General features: G+C 33.6%; 1 protein-coding gene across 1 annotated transcript in view; it reads right to left on the reverse strand.

Annotated features, from left to right (window-relative positions):
* The window catches only part of LOC106460527 (histone-lysine N-methyltransferase NSD2-like), a 157,644-nt gene that overhangs the window by 125,153 nt on the left and 13,073 nt on the right, over positions 1-19,418 (reverse strand). Inside the window, 1 exon segment of the mRNA XM_022387273.1 lies at positions 12,685-14,091. Within this exon segment, the coding sequence (XP_022242981.1) occupies positions 12,685-14,083 (1,399 nt within the window). The 5' untranslated portion in view covers positions 14,084-14,091.

The following is a 19,418-nucleotide window of genomic DNA, read 5'->3' on the forward strand; positions in this document are numbered from 1 at the left end:
TATTGATATCTCAGCAAATCAAAAAGGTGGGAGGTTCTTATCTTATATTCTAGCTTGTCAATGTCTGAAAGTTAAGCTTCTAATTTTCCACCATAGACATTATACGGTAGGCATAATACAATTATAAACTGATCAATAAGACACAAGTACAGGCAATGTGATACACAAAAAAAGTATAATTAGCATTTTGTTTTTAATACTTCTTTCCAATTATGAAATTAAAAAACATATCATATTAAAATCTGAATTATAAACCACATATTGATGCCAATTTTATTGACATACATTGATAATAAAGTTTTTTAATTAAATTTTGAAAATAGCTCGAAAACATCATGATGTGCCATTTAACATGTCTGTAGTGAGAGGGTTAAACACATCTGTTAACAGTAGTGCTTAGTTTATGAATGAAGTTGATTCCAAGTGCAAGTTTTTATAGGAATTCTACTGTGCATAGAGGATGTATCACTCTCTTGTTAATGGAGGGCTACTGCTGCATGACAATTACATCATGTACTAGTTCAGTTCATGTTAAAACAGGATTTAGGTGGAAGAGAGTTAAAGGCTAGTGTCATGCACAAAATCTCAATGGCAGGTGGATCATTTCAAATCTTTAGTTTTAGAAAGATCAAAACCATCAAAAACATGCATGCATGGGTACATAGGTTACAAACTAACTCAGTAAAATGAACAATGGATGCTAAAATTTAAGCAATTAAAACCTCTCTAACCACAGTGCAATGTGTTTATCACATGTACAAGGTGAAAGAAATCTCTTGATATATATAAAACAGATGCTTCATCAATCACAAGATAAGCTCACATCCTTGGGAAGGTGCAATGATAATTGTCTTTTAGGAAATATAGGAAACTTTTAAGCTCTTTATCATTTAAATACATTTTAAATAGTTCAGTCAAGACTCTGCTTACAGCATTAGGTTAAGATTAAAAGACAAATTAATTTCACATTTTGTTCTACTTACTTTAGTGAGGTGGCTATGTTCATAGCAGTCAGTTTATTTTTCCAACCACTGTGTGGTTGGCATTTCATTATTACATACTAGTCTCTGCTTTCACTCATGAGTTCTTAGAATTGACATAGGTGAAACCTATAACATGTTTTGCATGAAATATTGTGAAAAAAATATATAAAAATCACACAACCATGTGTCTAAATCAGGTGTAAAAATATTTTGATAACTTGTGATACTTCAAGTACATAAAATGCTAAGAACATTTAGTTCTTCTCCCCATCTAACTGTAAATCAAAGATGTTGAACATTCTGAATAACACAAACTCTTGATTGACTAAATGCATGTGTGATTTCTATATCACATTATTTAATATTAGGGCTGGGCAATTAGGGGTATTTGCTAATCAACTAACAGATGGACTCAATCTTCTGTTACTTTAATTGATTAGTACACATCCTCTCCAACCAAGAGAAATGAACAGTCTCTTATTTATTACGTAAACATGTATTTAGTCAAAGTAAAAATCTAGTACTTTTTGGGCATTCTTCAAGTAGCCCAAATTTGAAGTCAAACAAATGATAATTAAAATAACATCAATATATTTTGTAAAATAAAATTTTTGATAGTTATAACTGTATGAGAAAGTTTGAAAACCATTAGGGAAAAAGATAAAAATAAAATTACAGTGTATTCAGATGATACAGAACTAATATGCTAAGAAATAATAACGTTTAACTTCTCCACACTAGCTACAGTAATGTTTCATTTCTACAATGAAGATTATATCGTTATTTATATTAATGTTAATGCGACTGATATGAAAATAAAAACAATTAAAAATAAACAATTCGAATTTTTAGTTCAGATTAAATAGTTATAATTATTTATAATCATAGTTAGACAAATAATTATAACACAGGTAAACAGGATGCCTGTTTTGAAAGTTTTATAAAGTTGTAACTTAAACAGTCATACAACCTGCATTATCACATATTTTAGACATCAACAATACTAAAAACATCTTTCTCGGAAAAACTCTCATTTTTGAACAATCAAAAATCAATTCAGTAACATGTCTATGTTACAAGAACTGCAAGTGTCCTAAACAATACTAATTTTGGTGAAAACATATCTGTAAAGTCTAGACACATTATTAGTGTCTGAAAAATGCCAAGGTGCAAATTTTACCATAGCAACATTTAACTGACATTCAAATTGTATTATCTTTGAAGCAATCAGTTATGGCTGAGGTATTAACTCTCCTTTTATAGTTTCCATACTATAACTTCTAATATTTTTTTGTGTATCTTCACCAAATTTTGCAAGCTTTCAGTAATCATCAAGTCATTTGTAAATAAAAATTCTGAATTTTTGATAACATATTTTCACTTAAGATTCTCCATGAATATATTGAGTTAAAGTGTTGACTACTCTGAGTGTAAAGTAATTTTCATGTTAAGATTAAAAATACTTTTATTTATTTGAAAAATCTCAAATTTCATTTATGTAATCTATAAAACCTTCTAAATAAATTTCAAATCTTTTATTTCAGTAAGACTTTATATTTCATCTGTTATTTTCTCTACCACTAAAAATAAAAATTCCAATTAAATCTAAATCACCTTTTTTCTTTCTAAAATGACTTAAAACTAATATGAAACTACATCTGTTTATCCTAAATAGCTTAAATCTCATAACAGTATACATCTGTTTATACTTAAATTATATTATTTTTTATTGCCCTTTGAACTGTCTAAACTTCTATTCCTGCCATAAAATCTGTATATCACTTCACAAACTTGGAGCTCACATTACCCTATCAAATTACACCACTTGCTAGCTGAGCTGCTCGCAAGCATACTTAATAAAAATTTTACCATTTTTTATTTTACCTAATCTAACCTACAAAGTTTCTAATTTTTTACATTTTAGTTCCTTTTATAATAATAAATAAAGAATACAAAAAGAATGAAAAATGATAAATAAAGTACTTATCAAAGTCTTCTTTTTTTTTTCCTGTCAACTGTTAGTGAAACTCATTCCTACTTTTTAATACTAATGGTACTACTGAACCAAAGAACACAGAATAATAACATGTAAAAAGCAGACAATGTCCATAACTATCACAATTTTTCTAGTTTTCTAACTATGACAACCACCAGTAAAAATTCAGCTAAACTCATCAAAGTGTTTTCTGTAGGGATAAAGTTTGAACTGGAAGTAAAATAGACAATTCTCTCTATAGAAAACAATGTAGTAAATACATCATTTGATAGATTAAAACCTTTGCTTTCTATGGGTTATAAATAATATAGTATTAAACATCAGAGAGAAGATGTGACAGGTTTTCTATTTTATGGCTCTGTAATCAAATAAGATTAAAAGCTATAAAAAATTATGCTTTGCCTGAGTGATGAAAACAATGTAATGAGTAATTTACATTAAATGTTGCACTTTTCAAAAGAGTGGTAAATAAATTAGAGAAGAGGGGATACCTATAGAGCAAATGTTACAGTTCTCATACTAGGGAAAATTCAGGATTTTTTTAAATAGTCTTATAAAATGAAGAACTTAAGACTTATATGATATTAAAATTTGGATTATTATCTACATTTGTATGCCAAATTTATTTGTAAACAATGATAAGAAAGTAGTTTAATTAAATTTTAAATGCAACTCACTGAAACCTCAAGGGATGCACAGAAAAAGATGCCCATAATGAAGGTATTAACTGAATTGTTATACAACCAATCCAGCTGTGTTTATTTCAGAAAATCTCAAAAACTTTTATAATAATTAATTGCTCAATCAAATAAAAACACTGCCATCTAATACTTATTTTTGTAAAAAATTAGATAATACAATCATTAATTTCTGAAAGAAATGGGAGGAGATCCATGTCCCCCTGGACCATTCCCTTATATCAACACCTTATACAATATGAAAAAAAAACATTATTGATTTCTGAAAAAAAAAAAAAAAAGATGGGTTCAAAACCACCCTAGATCCACACCTGCTTATACAACATTAAAAATGCAGTTACACAATTATAAACTAGAAACATGAAACAATGTAATAAAAATTGTAAATTTACACTTTATCTAACACTTGTATACCAGCGAGTTGGTGGTGTGTGCTGCCAGCCAGTTGCCTTCTCTCTAATCAGCAGTTAAAAATTAATTACAGTGGCATACAGCCTTAGTGGCTTTGCAATAACAAAGACATGGCAAACAAGTTTAGTGGCAGTGGGAACAAAATCCAAGAGCCTCAAACAAGAAGACACCCCATCCCCATATTATGTAGCTCTGTGCTTAACAACAAACAAATATAATGGCAATATTTTGATTTCTTGAATAGTTGAAATAATCAAAAACACTAATAATCAGAAATCCCAATTTTGATTAGTTGATTACTTTTGTGATGATCAATTTAATCGTAATTCAATTAAATGATTGCTGGAATAATAAAAAAAGATAAATAAATTGAACAATTAATTTCAATTATTTGATTATTTTCATGAAAAAGCTAATTCTTAGTCATTTCAATAATCAATTAATTACATGGCACTAATTGACATAACTGCTGCTCATAGGTAATTGATTATATTGATTAATCTACTAAATCACTCAGCTCTATTAATGGAGTAATAAAAAATATATTGTACTATTCTATAAAACATAAATACAACCAAGAACAATTATTAAGTAATATTACTTAGGTTTTAAAAAAAATATATCAAACTTAAAAGACATGCATAACAGAAATAATTTTTGTCTTTTTCTATCACTAATGTTCAATTTACATAAACAAATTAAGATAGTCTGTAAAAGAAAAGATTATTAAATAATTAAAGAAAAAATAGAACAATTTTTTGTTGGTAAGTGCAAAGCTATTTGTATTCTACCCACTATGGGTACTGAAACCTGATTTTGAGCATTATAAGCCCCCACACTCATTACGTAAACTTGTAGTCTGAGATCAGATCCTATTAATTACTCTGGGTTAATTTAATTTTTTACAAACACTAGTTATGGAGTAAATTTGGTTTAGTGATAATATTAACTAACTCAAGAACACAAGCTGGCATGTACCATTAGCCTCAAAATATGATTGCCTTCTAATTACATACATACACACACTCGGTGCAAAAACGTTGTACAATATTGTAAACAAGTTAATGGAAAAGTTCTGATAGTACAATTTTAAGGGCATTCTGGTTATATCTCTATATTAGAACATATGTCATTTATATAAGAAATGTTCTTTTTATATAGTAAATTATAATTATAATTAATTAAGTGAAGTAAAAGAATATGAAGTTTTCCAGAATATTCAAAAATCTGCAACAAACAGCAAATGTTCAGTTTATTATACCTTTTTTTTGGTTAATTTGTAAAATTTTACTCAATATTTGTTATTAAAAACATCTAGAATATTTATTTGTTCATCCAAGAATGATGCATAAGTATCACTACAGAGAAAAATGCATAAAAAATGTACTTCATATGAGAGAATCATTATCAACCAGCACAACTTTGGTAACCTTTTATAGGTTCTACTCTCATCATTATTTCAGATAACCCATAATAAATTATAAATGACATCATGACTATTTTTACAAAAAAAAAATTAAGAGCAACTGTCTCAATCTATCACTTACATAAATACACCAAAAAAATAATTTGGTTTGGGCCAGGTGTGGCCTAGTGGTTAGTGTTCTGGACTGTAGATCCAAGGATCCATGGTTTGTGTCCTGTTGCCAAAACACAAAAGAAATTGTGTTCCTCACTTTGAGGCCATTATAAGGGTGACAATCAAATTCCACTATTTGATTAGAGTATCCTACGACTTGGCAGTGGGTGGTATTAACTAGTTGTTTTCTCTCTAGCCTATCATTTCAAAGTTAAAAACAGCTGGTGCAGATAGCCCTCAGGCAGCCTTGTGCAAAACTCAAACAAAGCACTTGTATCACTAATAAAAGAAAATCCTCTTTTAAAAGTTGAATTTATTTAAGTAAATAAACATGTTAATTTCTCAGTTAAATGAATAAAAATGCTTTCTATACTTGTAGTAAATAAATTTATCTCATGACATTTCAATCTGAAGAGGGCCTAAGGCCAAAACATCAGAAGTTAACATTTTCTTATATTGAAAATGTGTCTCCAATAAATACCTCCACTCACAAAAAGCTTTCTTGTCTTATACTGCCCTCTATTGGTGCAAATTTTTGCTTGCCACTAGCTTTGATACTTCCACTTATCTTTGCATACTAACATGCAAATGATTATGCAGCAACCCACCACCAATAGAAGTGTAACACTACCTCCTATAATAACTAGCACCCTCTCTAATTTTAAGCACTTTTAAGCACTCCGAGATTGGTTAGATCACACCAAACCACACTGGAAGTGGGGAGAATGGGTGGGAAATGTGAGAGGAGGTAAGTATCTATCAGAAATACATTTTCAGTTTAAGAAAATGTTAACTTCCAATACAATATCTTACCTCCTCCCCTCACAAAAAGCTAGAATCCCACATTGAATAGGTGGAGTGCCAGTGAGATAATCCCCCTTCAGGAAGCACCTAAAGGAAAACAATGGGATGTGAGAAGGAACTAAAAACAAGACACCTATGGGAGATTGCACTATTTCTGAGCCAGGCATACTCTTTGCCTGTTCGTAATGTGTCACTAAAAGGAGGGACCCCATAAAAGTTACATAAATAATGGGACCCCCTCGGTGTAGATGGGCTAGGGCACAATAGACCATAAAGGGGAGTTCGTTCTCAACCAACGCCTGATGGCATCTGGAGTTGTAGATCAGTTCCATGGTAGGAAGAGTGTCCTCTACTTTTCACCTCAAAAATGGGTACCAGCAGGGAAGTAGAACTTCCATACTAAGAAATTTCTTCTGCAGGTGTGCACCTCCAACACAACCAACACCAGATCCATCAGGAACTGACATCCAGTAGATGGTAGGAAGAAGGATACCTCAGCTGTACGCATCTGGAATTATATATCAGGTCTGCGGTAGGAAGGGCATCACACCATCTACACCAGCAGAATGCCATCGCTCTACTCTCAACTAAGTGTTATCATGTACACTCAGGAGGACAAGCCTCCATGGTCCACCACCCCAGTGGCTAGGAACTGGTAAGTGGTAAGGACTCCCAAACTCCACTAGAAGAGAGGGTGAAATATTGCGTTGAAGAGTCCAGAGGAACACAGTACTGGAGACAGTGCAATGAGTGACCATGAAACCCTATTTTGAAAAGCAGACCTTTCCTGATTCAGTCAAATGAGGGAGTGCTTTACTCATGTTAGTCCATGAACATACAATCTGAGTCAAACATATTTATGACACACAACACCACAAGGAAAAACCTACAAGTGGTCTTGCATAACACCCCATCTCTATAGTGGGCATTATTGACCTGAATGGTCGTACAGGGAGGGTTTAAGACCAAGTATACCTGTTCAGGCAACACTCACCATAGAGTAGGATCTGTATATATGAGAAATGTTCCTGTAAAAAAGAAAACAAACATCTACCCACTCATAGAGAAATTGTGGAGCTAGACTGTAACCTGTAGAGCAGGAAATGGTCATACAATGAAGAAAATGTAAAATAAATACATGTTGAGTGGTCCACATTCCAGCATGAACTATATCCTCTAATTGATGACAGAATCAGGCAGCCAGGGACATGTTAAGGTAACGGATTGGATAGAAAGAGACTTTAAACAGAAGACCATCATCGACACACAGGGAAGAATAAGCCAGGCAAATCCAAGCCGTAAGGATAACAGGAGAAACATCATGAGAAAGAGAATGGTACTACTAAACAAACTGGAATATTGATGTCCACATGCCCAAAGGAGGTGGAAAAAAATCTGTAAAGAGAGATGATACAGGGAACAGGATGACATGAGTTGAAAGGGAGGAAGTGTAAAGGCATGGATGACAACAGTGAGTTTCCATACAGGGAGGGCAGTAGGACATGTACAGCAAAGGTGAAAGGAACAAAAACAATAGCGTGAGAACCAGAGAAGTGAAGACATGGTGAAATCTTGTGAAATGGAAAGTGGCTGACCAGGCCACACGATCACCAGTGAAGGTGGATATCATAAGCCCCTTGTCAAAAAGCCAGGTAAGTAAGGAAGTCAGGTGCAGGAAAGTAAGACGAGATGGAGGAAAAACCATGATGAGAAGATCAACATTGGTATATATACCACTTACATTAGTAAACTGACATGGACGAAGGGTGAAAGGAATGGACAATCCAGCCCATTTGGCAAGAGACCAGACAAAAACTAAAAGTGAAGACAGAGCATTGGAAGGGAAGAATGTAGCATGTCCAACTGAGGTTGTCTTAGGGGGGGTGGGTAGAGGAAGAGGTGTCAGAAGGAGCAGGCACAGAAATGGAAGCCACAGCAGTGACGGCCACAATGGTGCTACCAAGAGAACGTTACACAGAGTGGTTTGAATGACTGAAGGGACATAAGGAAGAAAATGGATGGGTGGATAGGCATAGAGGGAACAGCCCTCCCAATCCTGAATGAAGGCATTGACAGCTACAGCCAAAGAATGTAGAAACGAGGACCAAAACAAGGGTAGCTTGGAATTCAGGTGGATGACAAATGCACCAGTTCCAGAATATCCCACTAGGAACACAACCAGCCAAACACCTGTTGGTCAAGATACCACTATGTGATAAACAACCTGCAACCAGATTCAGGAAACCGGTATATGACATACCAACAATCGAATGTGATGGCTGTGAAACCAATATAGGGGGTCCAATATGTGGAAACAAAGAGACCTTGACTGAGTGCCCCCTTTGCTGAGTGAAGAAAATGCCAGGATGCTGGGGAGATGGGAATGTTGAGGTAAGCATCCAAAATATCAAACTTCACCGAATAAGTACCAGAAAGGAAAGCCCATCGAAGAGATAGGTAGGACTCCACGGTGAATCAAGGAAAGTCTAGAAAGCAGTTCAAGAAGAGAGATGAATGACAGAGAACCAGTTCCCAATCTTGTGGAGCTTTGAACAAACAAGAAAAAAAGGCTGTGAAAGATCCTCCTGTTCTATAGCACCCTTGTGAAGAAGATCTAGAACCACATCAGAAAGATGATGGCTGGAAAGGGGATCCAGAGGAAGGAGGAAAGGATATGGGATGAGAGGACAAAGAGGAGAGGAACTGAAATGAAGAACAAGCTCTACAGAAAGAATCCTTAGAACCCATGGGTCTATGGTAAAGGAATCCCAAACAGTGGCAAAGCAAAAAAGCCTGGCTCCCACCACACCTACACAGCCAACGGAATTGCCAAAGACATCAGTGAAGAAACTGGCAAGTAATCCCAGAGACCCATGTAGCAGGCACTGGTAAAGGAGAGGAAGGAAGGGAATGGGACACAGGAACAGGTTCAAAAGGAAGTTGAGACAGATGGGAACCAATGAGGAAAGGGAATGAAGAAGGGAAGATAACAGAATGTTGATACAGGAAAAAACAGAGGTGGGAAAGAGGTATTTGGACCTGAACCCCACAGAGGCAAAAGAGTATCCAACTACTGGGAGTCTAAAAAAAGGACACGCAGACTTATGTAAAGTCATATAATGTGGGGGTCAAGGCATACTTGGCCCCAAACATTATTGGTTCAAAAACCTCTAGGCACGGACCCCAATATCCTGTAAGGGGGAAAGAACAATATTGACTCAAAGGTGTCTCACTCAAAATGGTAGGAAAAGACAGACAAAATGTAACATACCTGGAAAGGAGGAGGAGGCCTGGGTGATGCCACTGGAGCTAAATATAATCAAGTGGCACAGGAAGGGGAGGAAATAGGCTGTCAGAATTCACATCCTTGTGTTCAGGTACCTCTGAACAAGGCATGAGAAAAGAATTTGCAGGCAACTCAAGAGCCCTCATGAAGGTAGCCAACTCTCGATAAACCAAGTTCGTAACATCTCCCACTGACAATTGAGAACCCAAAGCCACAGTATATGAATTTTTATATATTTTTTTAGTAAGGTTAACTGTAGTAAATACAGCAGTGGCAGCAATAGTAACGTGATAATCTGAATGCATTTCAACTAAAAGTGGAAGGTCCAAAGTGAAAAGTCCAAATGGAGAGCTCCAAAGAATTACGCATTGAAATAAACGACACATAATGCTACCATGTACAAACTAAAATTTCAAAACACAAATGTAGCAAATGTAAGTAAAAACTAGGCTCCCATAAAAAACAATGAACTGAGTAAGAATTCCGTAATGTAATGCACAAGAAAAAAACACATATTAACACCATGATTGCCAATCAAGAAGTGATTCTTGACTAATCTGCATAGAGGGAGTCAACTGTACTGGTAGATGTGTTGCACTATTATTGGTGGAGGATTCTTGCAAGCTATCAAGCAGCTGCTTCATGTGAAAAGACATGAGGGTAAGTGGGAATATCAAGGCTAGTGGTGAGAAAACATTTGCACATATAGAGGGCTGTACAAGTTAGAAAAGCTATTCTGTAAGTGGAGGCACAATCGGCATCAGCTGTTTACTGACAGAATGAAAAACAACAAGGAAGAAGAAATTAAAATTAATGAAAAAGAATATAAATTAAAGCCTCAAAAATGGCAATGAAAATATAATTCAACAGTTGTATTCATTTACCTAATAATAAAATAGGTTGTATCTAAATAAACTTATTAAGATATATTAAAAATATTGCAAAATATTTTCCCCATTTGAGAAAATTTACTTATACTTCAGAACAATAATGCCTCCTTGTTAATGAAACATATGACAACAAGTTGTTGGGAGAATAACAATACATTTTTCCAAAATAATTAATATATTCTTATTCAAAACTTAAAATTCACTGGTGAAATAAAGAAAAATAAGTGAATGCATTAAAAGGAGGTGTACAAGTTGAGTGATTAGTCAGTCTAGTCAATTAGCAATCACATGGATGGTTACTTTGATACTGTTCTGTGAAATGTAGTGTTGAAAATCAGCTTTTGTTTACTGATTTTTTAAATTTAATGTTTACCATTTTTGTTCAAGTTATAAAATTATGTCTTTATCCATCTTTATAATTAGTTTTAACATGATTGTTTAAGTATTGTGGTACAGCATGGTATCATGTTTTTTCAACTCGCTTATTTAATATCTCCATCTTTTAATTCTCTGTTTTTCTTTCAATTCAGTTTGAGCAAAGAAAGTTATTCTTGTAAACACATTTTAATTTTGCTTCTTTTAAGCTGTGTCCAAGGACCTCATTGCTAATTGGCAATTAACCAAGTTTCTTGCAAGAAAAATAGGTCACAACAATTAGAAATAGAAAACTTTTTTCAATCAGAGAATTGGCTATTGGTCCAGCAATTCCCCAATACACTCAATTCAAAATAAACAAAGGTCATATAACAGCATTTCAGGTGCAAACCTAGCTAAAGTTGTTACTGCATTTTCTAGTATAATATCAAGGTTCTCCCCTTGCTGTGAAAGATTTTACTCAATTTTTAAACTTAGATTTGAACTATAACTTTACTTTTGATGTTGATTATATAATGGAAATGAACTAAGATTTTGGTAAGATTTGTCAATTGAATTTTCTTTAGAGCTATTGTGACATTTTATTATAACATTAGCATTGTTTTAGTTTTAGTATTTTAACTCATGGTGCAAGACTTGCTATATTTTAACTTAACATGTGGTTTAACTTAGATTTTACATTGCTTACAGAGGAAGCACACACACTGAATTGGCCAGAGATAGAGCTCACTAAGGTTTCACTTCCTTTCTCTTTCTAGCCAGTTCAACACATCTACCACAGTTACACTTACTATTATTGTTTTATAATGTGGTCGTGACTTTGTATTATTAAAGATTATTATTGTGCATCTTCTGTGACTTGACTTTTTCTTCCTGAAGAACCCAGTTAGAGATCAGAGAGATAACAGTCATACACTTTAGTTTGGTACCCTTCAAACCTCCAGTTAACAGACCCTAAATATCTACTTTGTGTGAAAGCCATATAATGGAAAGTACCACAGTATACTACAACATCTGATATTTCTGATTTACAATCTTAGAAACTGTCACTTGACCAAATAGTTCATTAAGTATTAAACCCAATTTACTGAAAATTCTAATGACAATAGATGCATTGACAACTGTAAAACTGAGTTCAGCAAAAATGAACACAGGAAAAGCAAACAGAAAGGAGAACTAGGTTAGCCATTCATTTTTACGTTGAAACAAATGTTCCATTAAAGGTTTCATCATAAGTTTTATATCATCACAACTATTTTTTTTTTTTTTTGGTGGATTTTACTAATGATAACAGTCACCTAAAGTCTTCTGATTAGTGTATATTTCCAGTTTCTGGTGACAATTTGGTCAGATATTTATAACATTAAGATGCTGTTTATGCCCTACAAGAATTTTTATCTAGGTGAATGTGTTATGGTATATCTTATAATGTGACAGGCATTTATAACAGTTGTGAATATGGTATTTCTCATAAACTGAAATGTATTTTTTACCTATACCAATATGCTACAGTAACTGTAATGACATAAGCATTCCTACATACTTGAATGTATTAAAATGCCCTTTTTTATGGTAATTTTCAAAAATTTTGAATTTAAACGAATATAATCAATTTCTTTTCTTATCAACAAATGAAACCAGTAAACAAAAAATAATCCTTACCACGAATTACTTTGCTGTATGTTCCTTGAATAGGGTCAAACGATACCATGCATGGCCACCAGGGGTGTCCAGATATCTTAGACCACAAAAGATCTCCAACTAGCCACTCGGCTGGTATTTTCCTCTCATCTTCTAATGTAAATAATAAGTTTTGTTGTTTAAAAACACTGTTGTCCAAACAATCATTAGGATATAGAGGCAATAATATGGTGGAAGTATTATTTTTTTCCAATTTGATGTTCTGGTGCAAATTTGACAGTCTACTTTTTTTCTTGATTAAACTGGATGGAACTTCAGAATTATCATTTTCTGCAAGTCTATTATTAACATGATTCACATATGAGCTTTCTTTGGTTTTGGAATGTTCCATTGAAATAGTGCTTGTACAAGAATGTTTAGCAGACTGACACAATTTTGAAGAATCTGTTTTAACACTTCGCTTTCTCACTAACGGGATTGCTTCCATGTCAGGACTGAGTTCTCTTTTTTTGTGCAAACGACCATATCTACTACGAGTTTGAGCTTCTAACCTACTAGTTGCTGTCTGAGTATTACCACTTTGAATCAATGAGTCTTCAGTACTTTGTTTACCAAAGGTCTTAAACTTTGTATTTAAAAATGAATTTTCTGACAGTTGGAAGTTATGGGTAGCCACAGGTGATTCACCTTTTAGATACAGCAAGTGGTTATTAAGATTCACACTGTTCACTCTAAAGCTCTCTAGCCTGATAGTGGAATTGTGTTCTTCATCAAAATGGATATTAATACAAGGAACTGGTGATTCTTTTGCCATATCAGACTCAATTACATTTATGTGGTTTTCTTTTTCAGGAATAACACTACCTTTTTCAGGAGAATATTTAGTTTTATGTGACTTAGTTCCAGAAATTTTCTCTTGAATTGCTGTATTTTGTTCTATAGTGTTTTTCTGTAAATCTTTTGCAGCATTTAGTCGAGCATCAATACCATTTAACAATCTTCTTTTCTTTTCAAGTTCGTTTTTTATTATTTTTGGTGGCCTTCCACGTTTTCCAAGTTTCCATTTTCCATTATAAGCAAGTATAATGCTTTCTTTTAATTCAGCCAATATGCTTTCCGTTTGAACCTGACAGTTAGGTTCAAGTTTTGCTGCTTGTAACTCATCCATAAGGCTACTGCTTACCATTCCATTGATACTTAGTTCCTTATTTTCAAATGTTTTATTTCCAATGCCTGAAAACATAAAACTTGAACTGACATTATCATCATTATGTACAGCATCTAGCTTTGTTTTTTCCTCAATGGATGTCTCCTCATTAATCACCAACGGAACTTCTTGGAGGCTGGATTGTGTTACTAAAGAGCCTTCATCACCAACTTCTACTGATAAAGAATGAGTGTCTATTGCCAATGCAGCCATATCTTGACCTGCAGATAAGGTAAAAATTCAGAATGTTCTCTGGAAATATTTCAATAGCAAAAATGCCAACAAAATGTGACTGTGATACAGAATGACATAATTACATAACATTATCTGTTTTGATTACACAATGCTTAACAATATTTTGTTAAAAATTAGAAACTGAATCACATAAACAGTACTGTCATTGTGTTTTCAAAAACGTTACAAAGAATCTTAAAAAAAATAAAAAATGAAGTACATAAAGTAGAAAAGTCCTATCAACTTATCACATATACAACTGCTGTAAGGTAAATTACCTTTTGGAAGACCTTGTCCTAAGGAAGTTGATTGAGAATTGTCTATTGATGCATCTCAACCTATTCCTGTACTGGAATAATATTATTACTAATAATGTGTCATTACATTTAATATTTTATACAAGGCTAAAAATTATGCGATAAAAATAATTGGACAAAACTTTGACAAGAATAAGACACGAAGTGCAAAAAATACAAAAGTATGAAAAAAGTATAGTGTTAGATATACACAACTGTTTCAGTTTACGTTTGATGCAAGCTTTATGATTTAGATAGTTCATATAGTGCAGGTGTCTAATTAGTTATTTTTAGAAGCAATATTTTATGGTAAGTTTGTCTATGAATCATACATTGTGTAATTCAATTGTTATGAATTACCAACTGTTTATTGCATAATATTGTTAGAACTTTCTGAGTTTCTCATTGGTTTAATTGAGTATTATTGCATCAGAATATTTAGTATTATTGTGTGGAATATTATAGACTCTGTCAGAGAATAAGTATGCATCTAAAAATCATTATTTAGTGCAAGTTCTAGACTGCATGATCAGAAGCTTAGTGATAAAGAGTGCATTGTGGTGATTTTTAAAGAGAAATTATCACAGACTAACAAAGTAGAGAAGAATAATTCATCTTGTCAATTGTGTTCTAAAGTAACTGAGCCAGCCTATATGGACTTTGACAAAAAAAAAGAAACATATATTTAAAGCTCTGGATACAACTCTAGTAGCCAACAGTGTAACAAACATTTGTATATATGTTTGATTTCTTCTTAATATATTATTTTTACAACAAGTGGACTATGTTGCTGTTTGTTTATTGTAGAAATTTATTGCCAACAAGTCACACACACCTACTGTAAAGAATCTGGCCTTACAAAACCTGACATACCATTATTTTATATGAAGTGGCAGTACTGCTAAAGTATATCATTGTATATCAATTTGACAATCAGTTATTAAACAATAAGGATGATAACAAGGATTAACCCAGACAAAAATGTTTAAGTTGATAAATGTTCAGTTTCACTGACCATCCTTTACATATGATGACAAATTATTATATCTTCTAAATAACTTAAATATTTAATAAGAAAGCATTACCCAAAGGTCTCTACAATATAAAACTGAAGTACGACTTACTAGTACTTTAACAACTTTACAACTGTAAAATTATTTATTCTCAAGATATAAAGTGCCAAAAATAATTTTCAGGTACATCCCTTTGAACTAAAAAAACTTGTAATATTCAGTATAAAACAGAGTAATACATTATCCCCTATTATAAAGCATTTTATATCATAAAAATACTATAAAAATCTTCATACCAATACTCCATACCTGTGCTTGCGTGTTTGTGAAGCTATAGTTCTAACTACACTTTTCAAAAAACAAACATATCATACAATTGTGCTAATATAAAACTAAGGTAAACATATGTGTCAAATACTATAATGAAACTATTAAAATGGTAAAAAAAAAACAAGTAACTTCATTTATCATTCCCAGTACATTATCTGTTTTCCTTTTCAATTTTTTATTATAAAAATTTTGTAACTCCTTATTGATCATTTTTAGTTTTTAAAAAGTGCTTATGTAGCACTGAGGTTTTTTATAGCCCACTCAGGTTATAGCATTTAAGAATTCTAGAGAAGCAACATTATTTCATACAAACTTCTTTTCCTTTTTTATTTATTCACCATTAGAATTCAACCTGTCTTTGTGTAACAGCTGACAGAATGATTCTGCAGACACCAAATATATTTATAATATATATATAAGTGAAATGATAACCTATTACTTTACTTAAGAGGAAAAGACAAGGAAGGGTTTATTCCATTAACAAAACTTATGTGATAAACCTCTGAAGGTTTTTAATTATTTATAGTTTCTTAAAAACTACATTTGTCTTTTTGACACAATTCGTATGATTAAGACTTCAATCGATAAAACATTAATAGGTGGGGAAAGTCTTTTATTAGATGATACTAAAAAATCGTGTGGTACTGATGTGATTTGGTAGCTACACAGTTTTTATCTAAAGACCGTGTGATATTGATGTGATTTGGTAGCTACATAGTTTTATCTAAAGATCGTGTGATATTGATGTGATTTGGTAGCTACACAGTTTTTATCTAAAGATCGTGTGGTATTGATGTGATTTGGTAGCTACACAGTTTTTGTCTAAAGACCGTGTGGTATTGATGTGATTTGGTAGCTACACAGTTTTTATCCATATTACCTTTTACAAAAAAAATCATGTTTTCAACAAGCTTAGTATTCTCAGTAAATCTCTGGCCCTGATAAAATTTATTCTTAGTAAATAAAAAGGCTAAGTAACAAGAAGTCTTTAACACAGGTAAAATTCCTGATTATTAAAATGAAGCCAATGTGAAATGTATTTTTGAAAATAAGGAGTCGAGGGAAGACCCAGCTAAACTGCATCTCAATAAGCTTGATCAGTTGTCAGAGGTCACTTGGGAAAGATTATAATTTTATGAAAAACTCTTAGCAAGGTTTGCAAAGGGGTTTTCATGTTTAATGTGTTGGAAATTCTTTTGGTAAGTATTTTGCTTGTAAAGGTGAGAGCACCTTGTTGATGTGAAGAGTTGGGTGATTAACTCTACTACCTATGAGCATTACTTATATTTATTTCTATCCAAGTAATAGAAATATTGGAATTATGAATTATAATTATTATTTTCGATCAATTCAAGGTTCTTCACTTTAATCAGTTAGTGTTAGAATCAAAAAAGAATCAAGTAATCAAAATTAGTGTTTCCAAGTACTACTACTTTCAGTTATTTTAACTATGTCTCATGTGAGAATAATCAATTAGTTAAATGTAATCAATTAATGAATCAACAACTGATTAGCAAACTCCACTAATCCCCAACTCTAATGATGCATATCTAGACTTCCCACAAGCTTTTGATAAGGTTCTGATAGGTTAATTGACAAGTTAGATTTTCACAGAACCATGATATACTCAGAGAAGTTAAAACTCTCTAACTGAGTGTTCATTCACAGTGAATGGTCTTATAATTTTCCTTTATTGAAAATATATTTCTGCTAGGTACTTAACTCCTCCCACATAAATAGCTATTCTTGTTCAGTGCTGCCCTCTATATGCAAACCTTCTTAGCATACACCATGATCAATGTGGTTAAACTGCATCTTGCATGTAAATCATGATGCAACAACCCTCCACCAACAGGAGTGTAACACACTCTCCTGATGCATGTGATTTCCTCTATTTGATTCTACCAAAATATCACTTTCAGTTTTGGCAGAAAATAGAAGCACTGGCTTTCAGTGGGGAGGAAGGGTGGGAAGTGTGAGAGGAGGTAAGTACCTACCAGAAATACATTGTCAGTATAGGAAAACTATAACTTCCAATATGGTACATTACCTCCACTCCTATAAATAGCTAGAATCCTAAATTGAATAGGTGGAAAGAAAGAAAGAAGCATCCTTCAAAACCATCCGAAGAACACCCTAAAAGGTGAGATCCTCGCAGTAGAGGATCATATATGGGAGACCGCACCACTTCTGTACCAGGTATACTCCATGCCCAATGTGGAAAGAGGTGACGTAGACATGGATGGAAATAGGGAGAGAACAATGGTTGAACAGGGATCCGAACCACCCGATATCTGATTCTCAATCCCACAGATGATAATAGTGTGGGTGAGAGTAAAAAGAATGTGCTCCTAGGTGTAGAGTGGCCAGGGCGTAAAGGGCCATACACGGCAAGTCAACTGCTCCAAAACCCAGTCACTGGGACTATAACTATGGGGGGGGGGGAGGGGTAGGAAAGAGGATCATACTGCCACAAAGTCACCTAACTACAATCGAAAACCCAGCTATTTGGGTGGGAGTAGGAAAGAGGATCATACTATCTTCACCTCAATTTCAGCAGACCACAGGAAAATATCATATCCATCGATATGTGAACAGGTCATATGACAGCAAAGTGATAAAATGTTTGACCAATCCAGGAACCCGATATCCAGATGATCAAAATAATAAAGATGTCCCTGTATTGTGAAATATCCCACTCCAAACCAATCAGAAAGGAACCACCCTCAGCACAGTATCATCCTCGGTATATGGAAATCTTCGAAGGGTAGCACAAGAGGAAGAACTGCAGCAACCTACATGTTCATACACTGTGACCCACAACATGTTAGTAATGACCACAAGGCCAACTGAGTGAGGGAACACAGTTACCAGTAATACGTGTGTGAGAACGTTTGTTGATTGGTCCTTCTCTGAATCCAAAACCCAGCCACTGGGAACTGACATCCATGTGGGGGTAGGATGATAGTTCACTCCAAAGCTACAACATCCCCTCGGATAGACCCATTCAGATATAGATCATCAAATTGGAGGCCATTTCATCATCTACACCAGCAGAACATCACCGCCCTACTCTTAACTGAATGGATTCATTATTTTTCATATCTTAAATCACTATCACATTCAGGAGGATACCTCGGTGGTCCCCCACCCCAACGGTTTGGAACTGGGAAGTGGTAAGGACTCCCGTACTCCACTGGAGGAAAGTGCAATCAGAAAGACCTGACACAGAGTGGCAAGGATGAACGAAATCATCCAGGAAAGATGACAACTGGGATGAGAAAACAAACGTATAAACTGGTCCCAATCCTGTCTCAACGCATTGACAGCCAAGGCAAGTGGATGAGGAACTGGAGAAAAAGACATACAGATCTGAAACAAGCTCAAAGGGCAAGGCACAAAACTGGTATCCAACCTCGTGGTAAACAAATCTAAGACAGCACCATGATAGATAAAAAATATTTTTTTATTTCCATCTTTTTTTTTTCTCTATTCATCTTTTTCCTTTCTTTCTCTCTTTCTTTTTTTTTCTGTCTCTTTATCTCTTTCTGTCTTTTTCCTTCTATCTTTCTTTTTTCTTTCTTTATCTTTCTCTCTTTTTTTTTTTTTTTTTTTTTCTTTCCCCTTTTTTTTTTTTTGATTAGATATCCCATAATGGGTAACAATACTAAGACC

The sequence above is a fragment of the Limulus polyphemus genome, unplaced genomic scaffold, assembly GCF_000517525.1.
Source record: "Limulus polyphemus unplaced genomic scaffold, Limulus_polyphemus-2.1.2 Scaffold787, whole genome shotgun sequence".
NCBI classification, from domain to species: domain Eukaryota; kingdom Metazoa; phylum Arthropoda; class Merostomata; order Xiphosura; family Limulidae; genus Limulus; species Limulus polyphemus.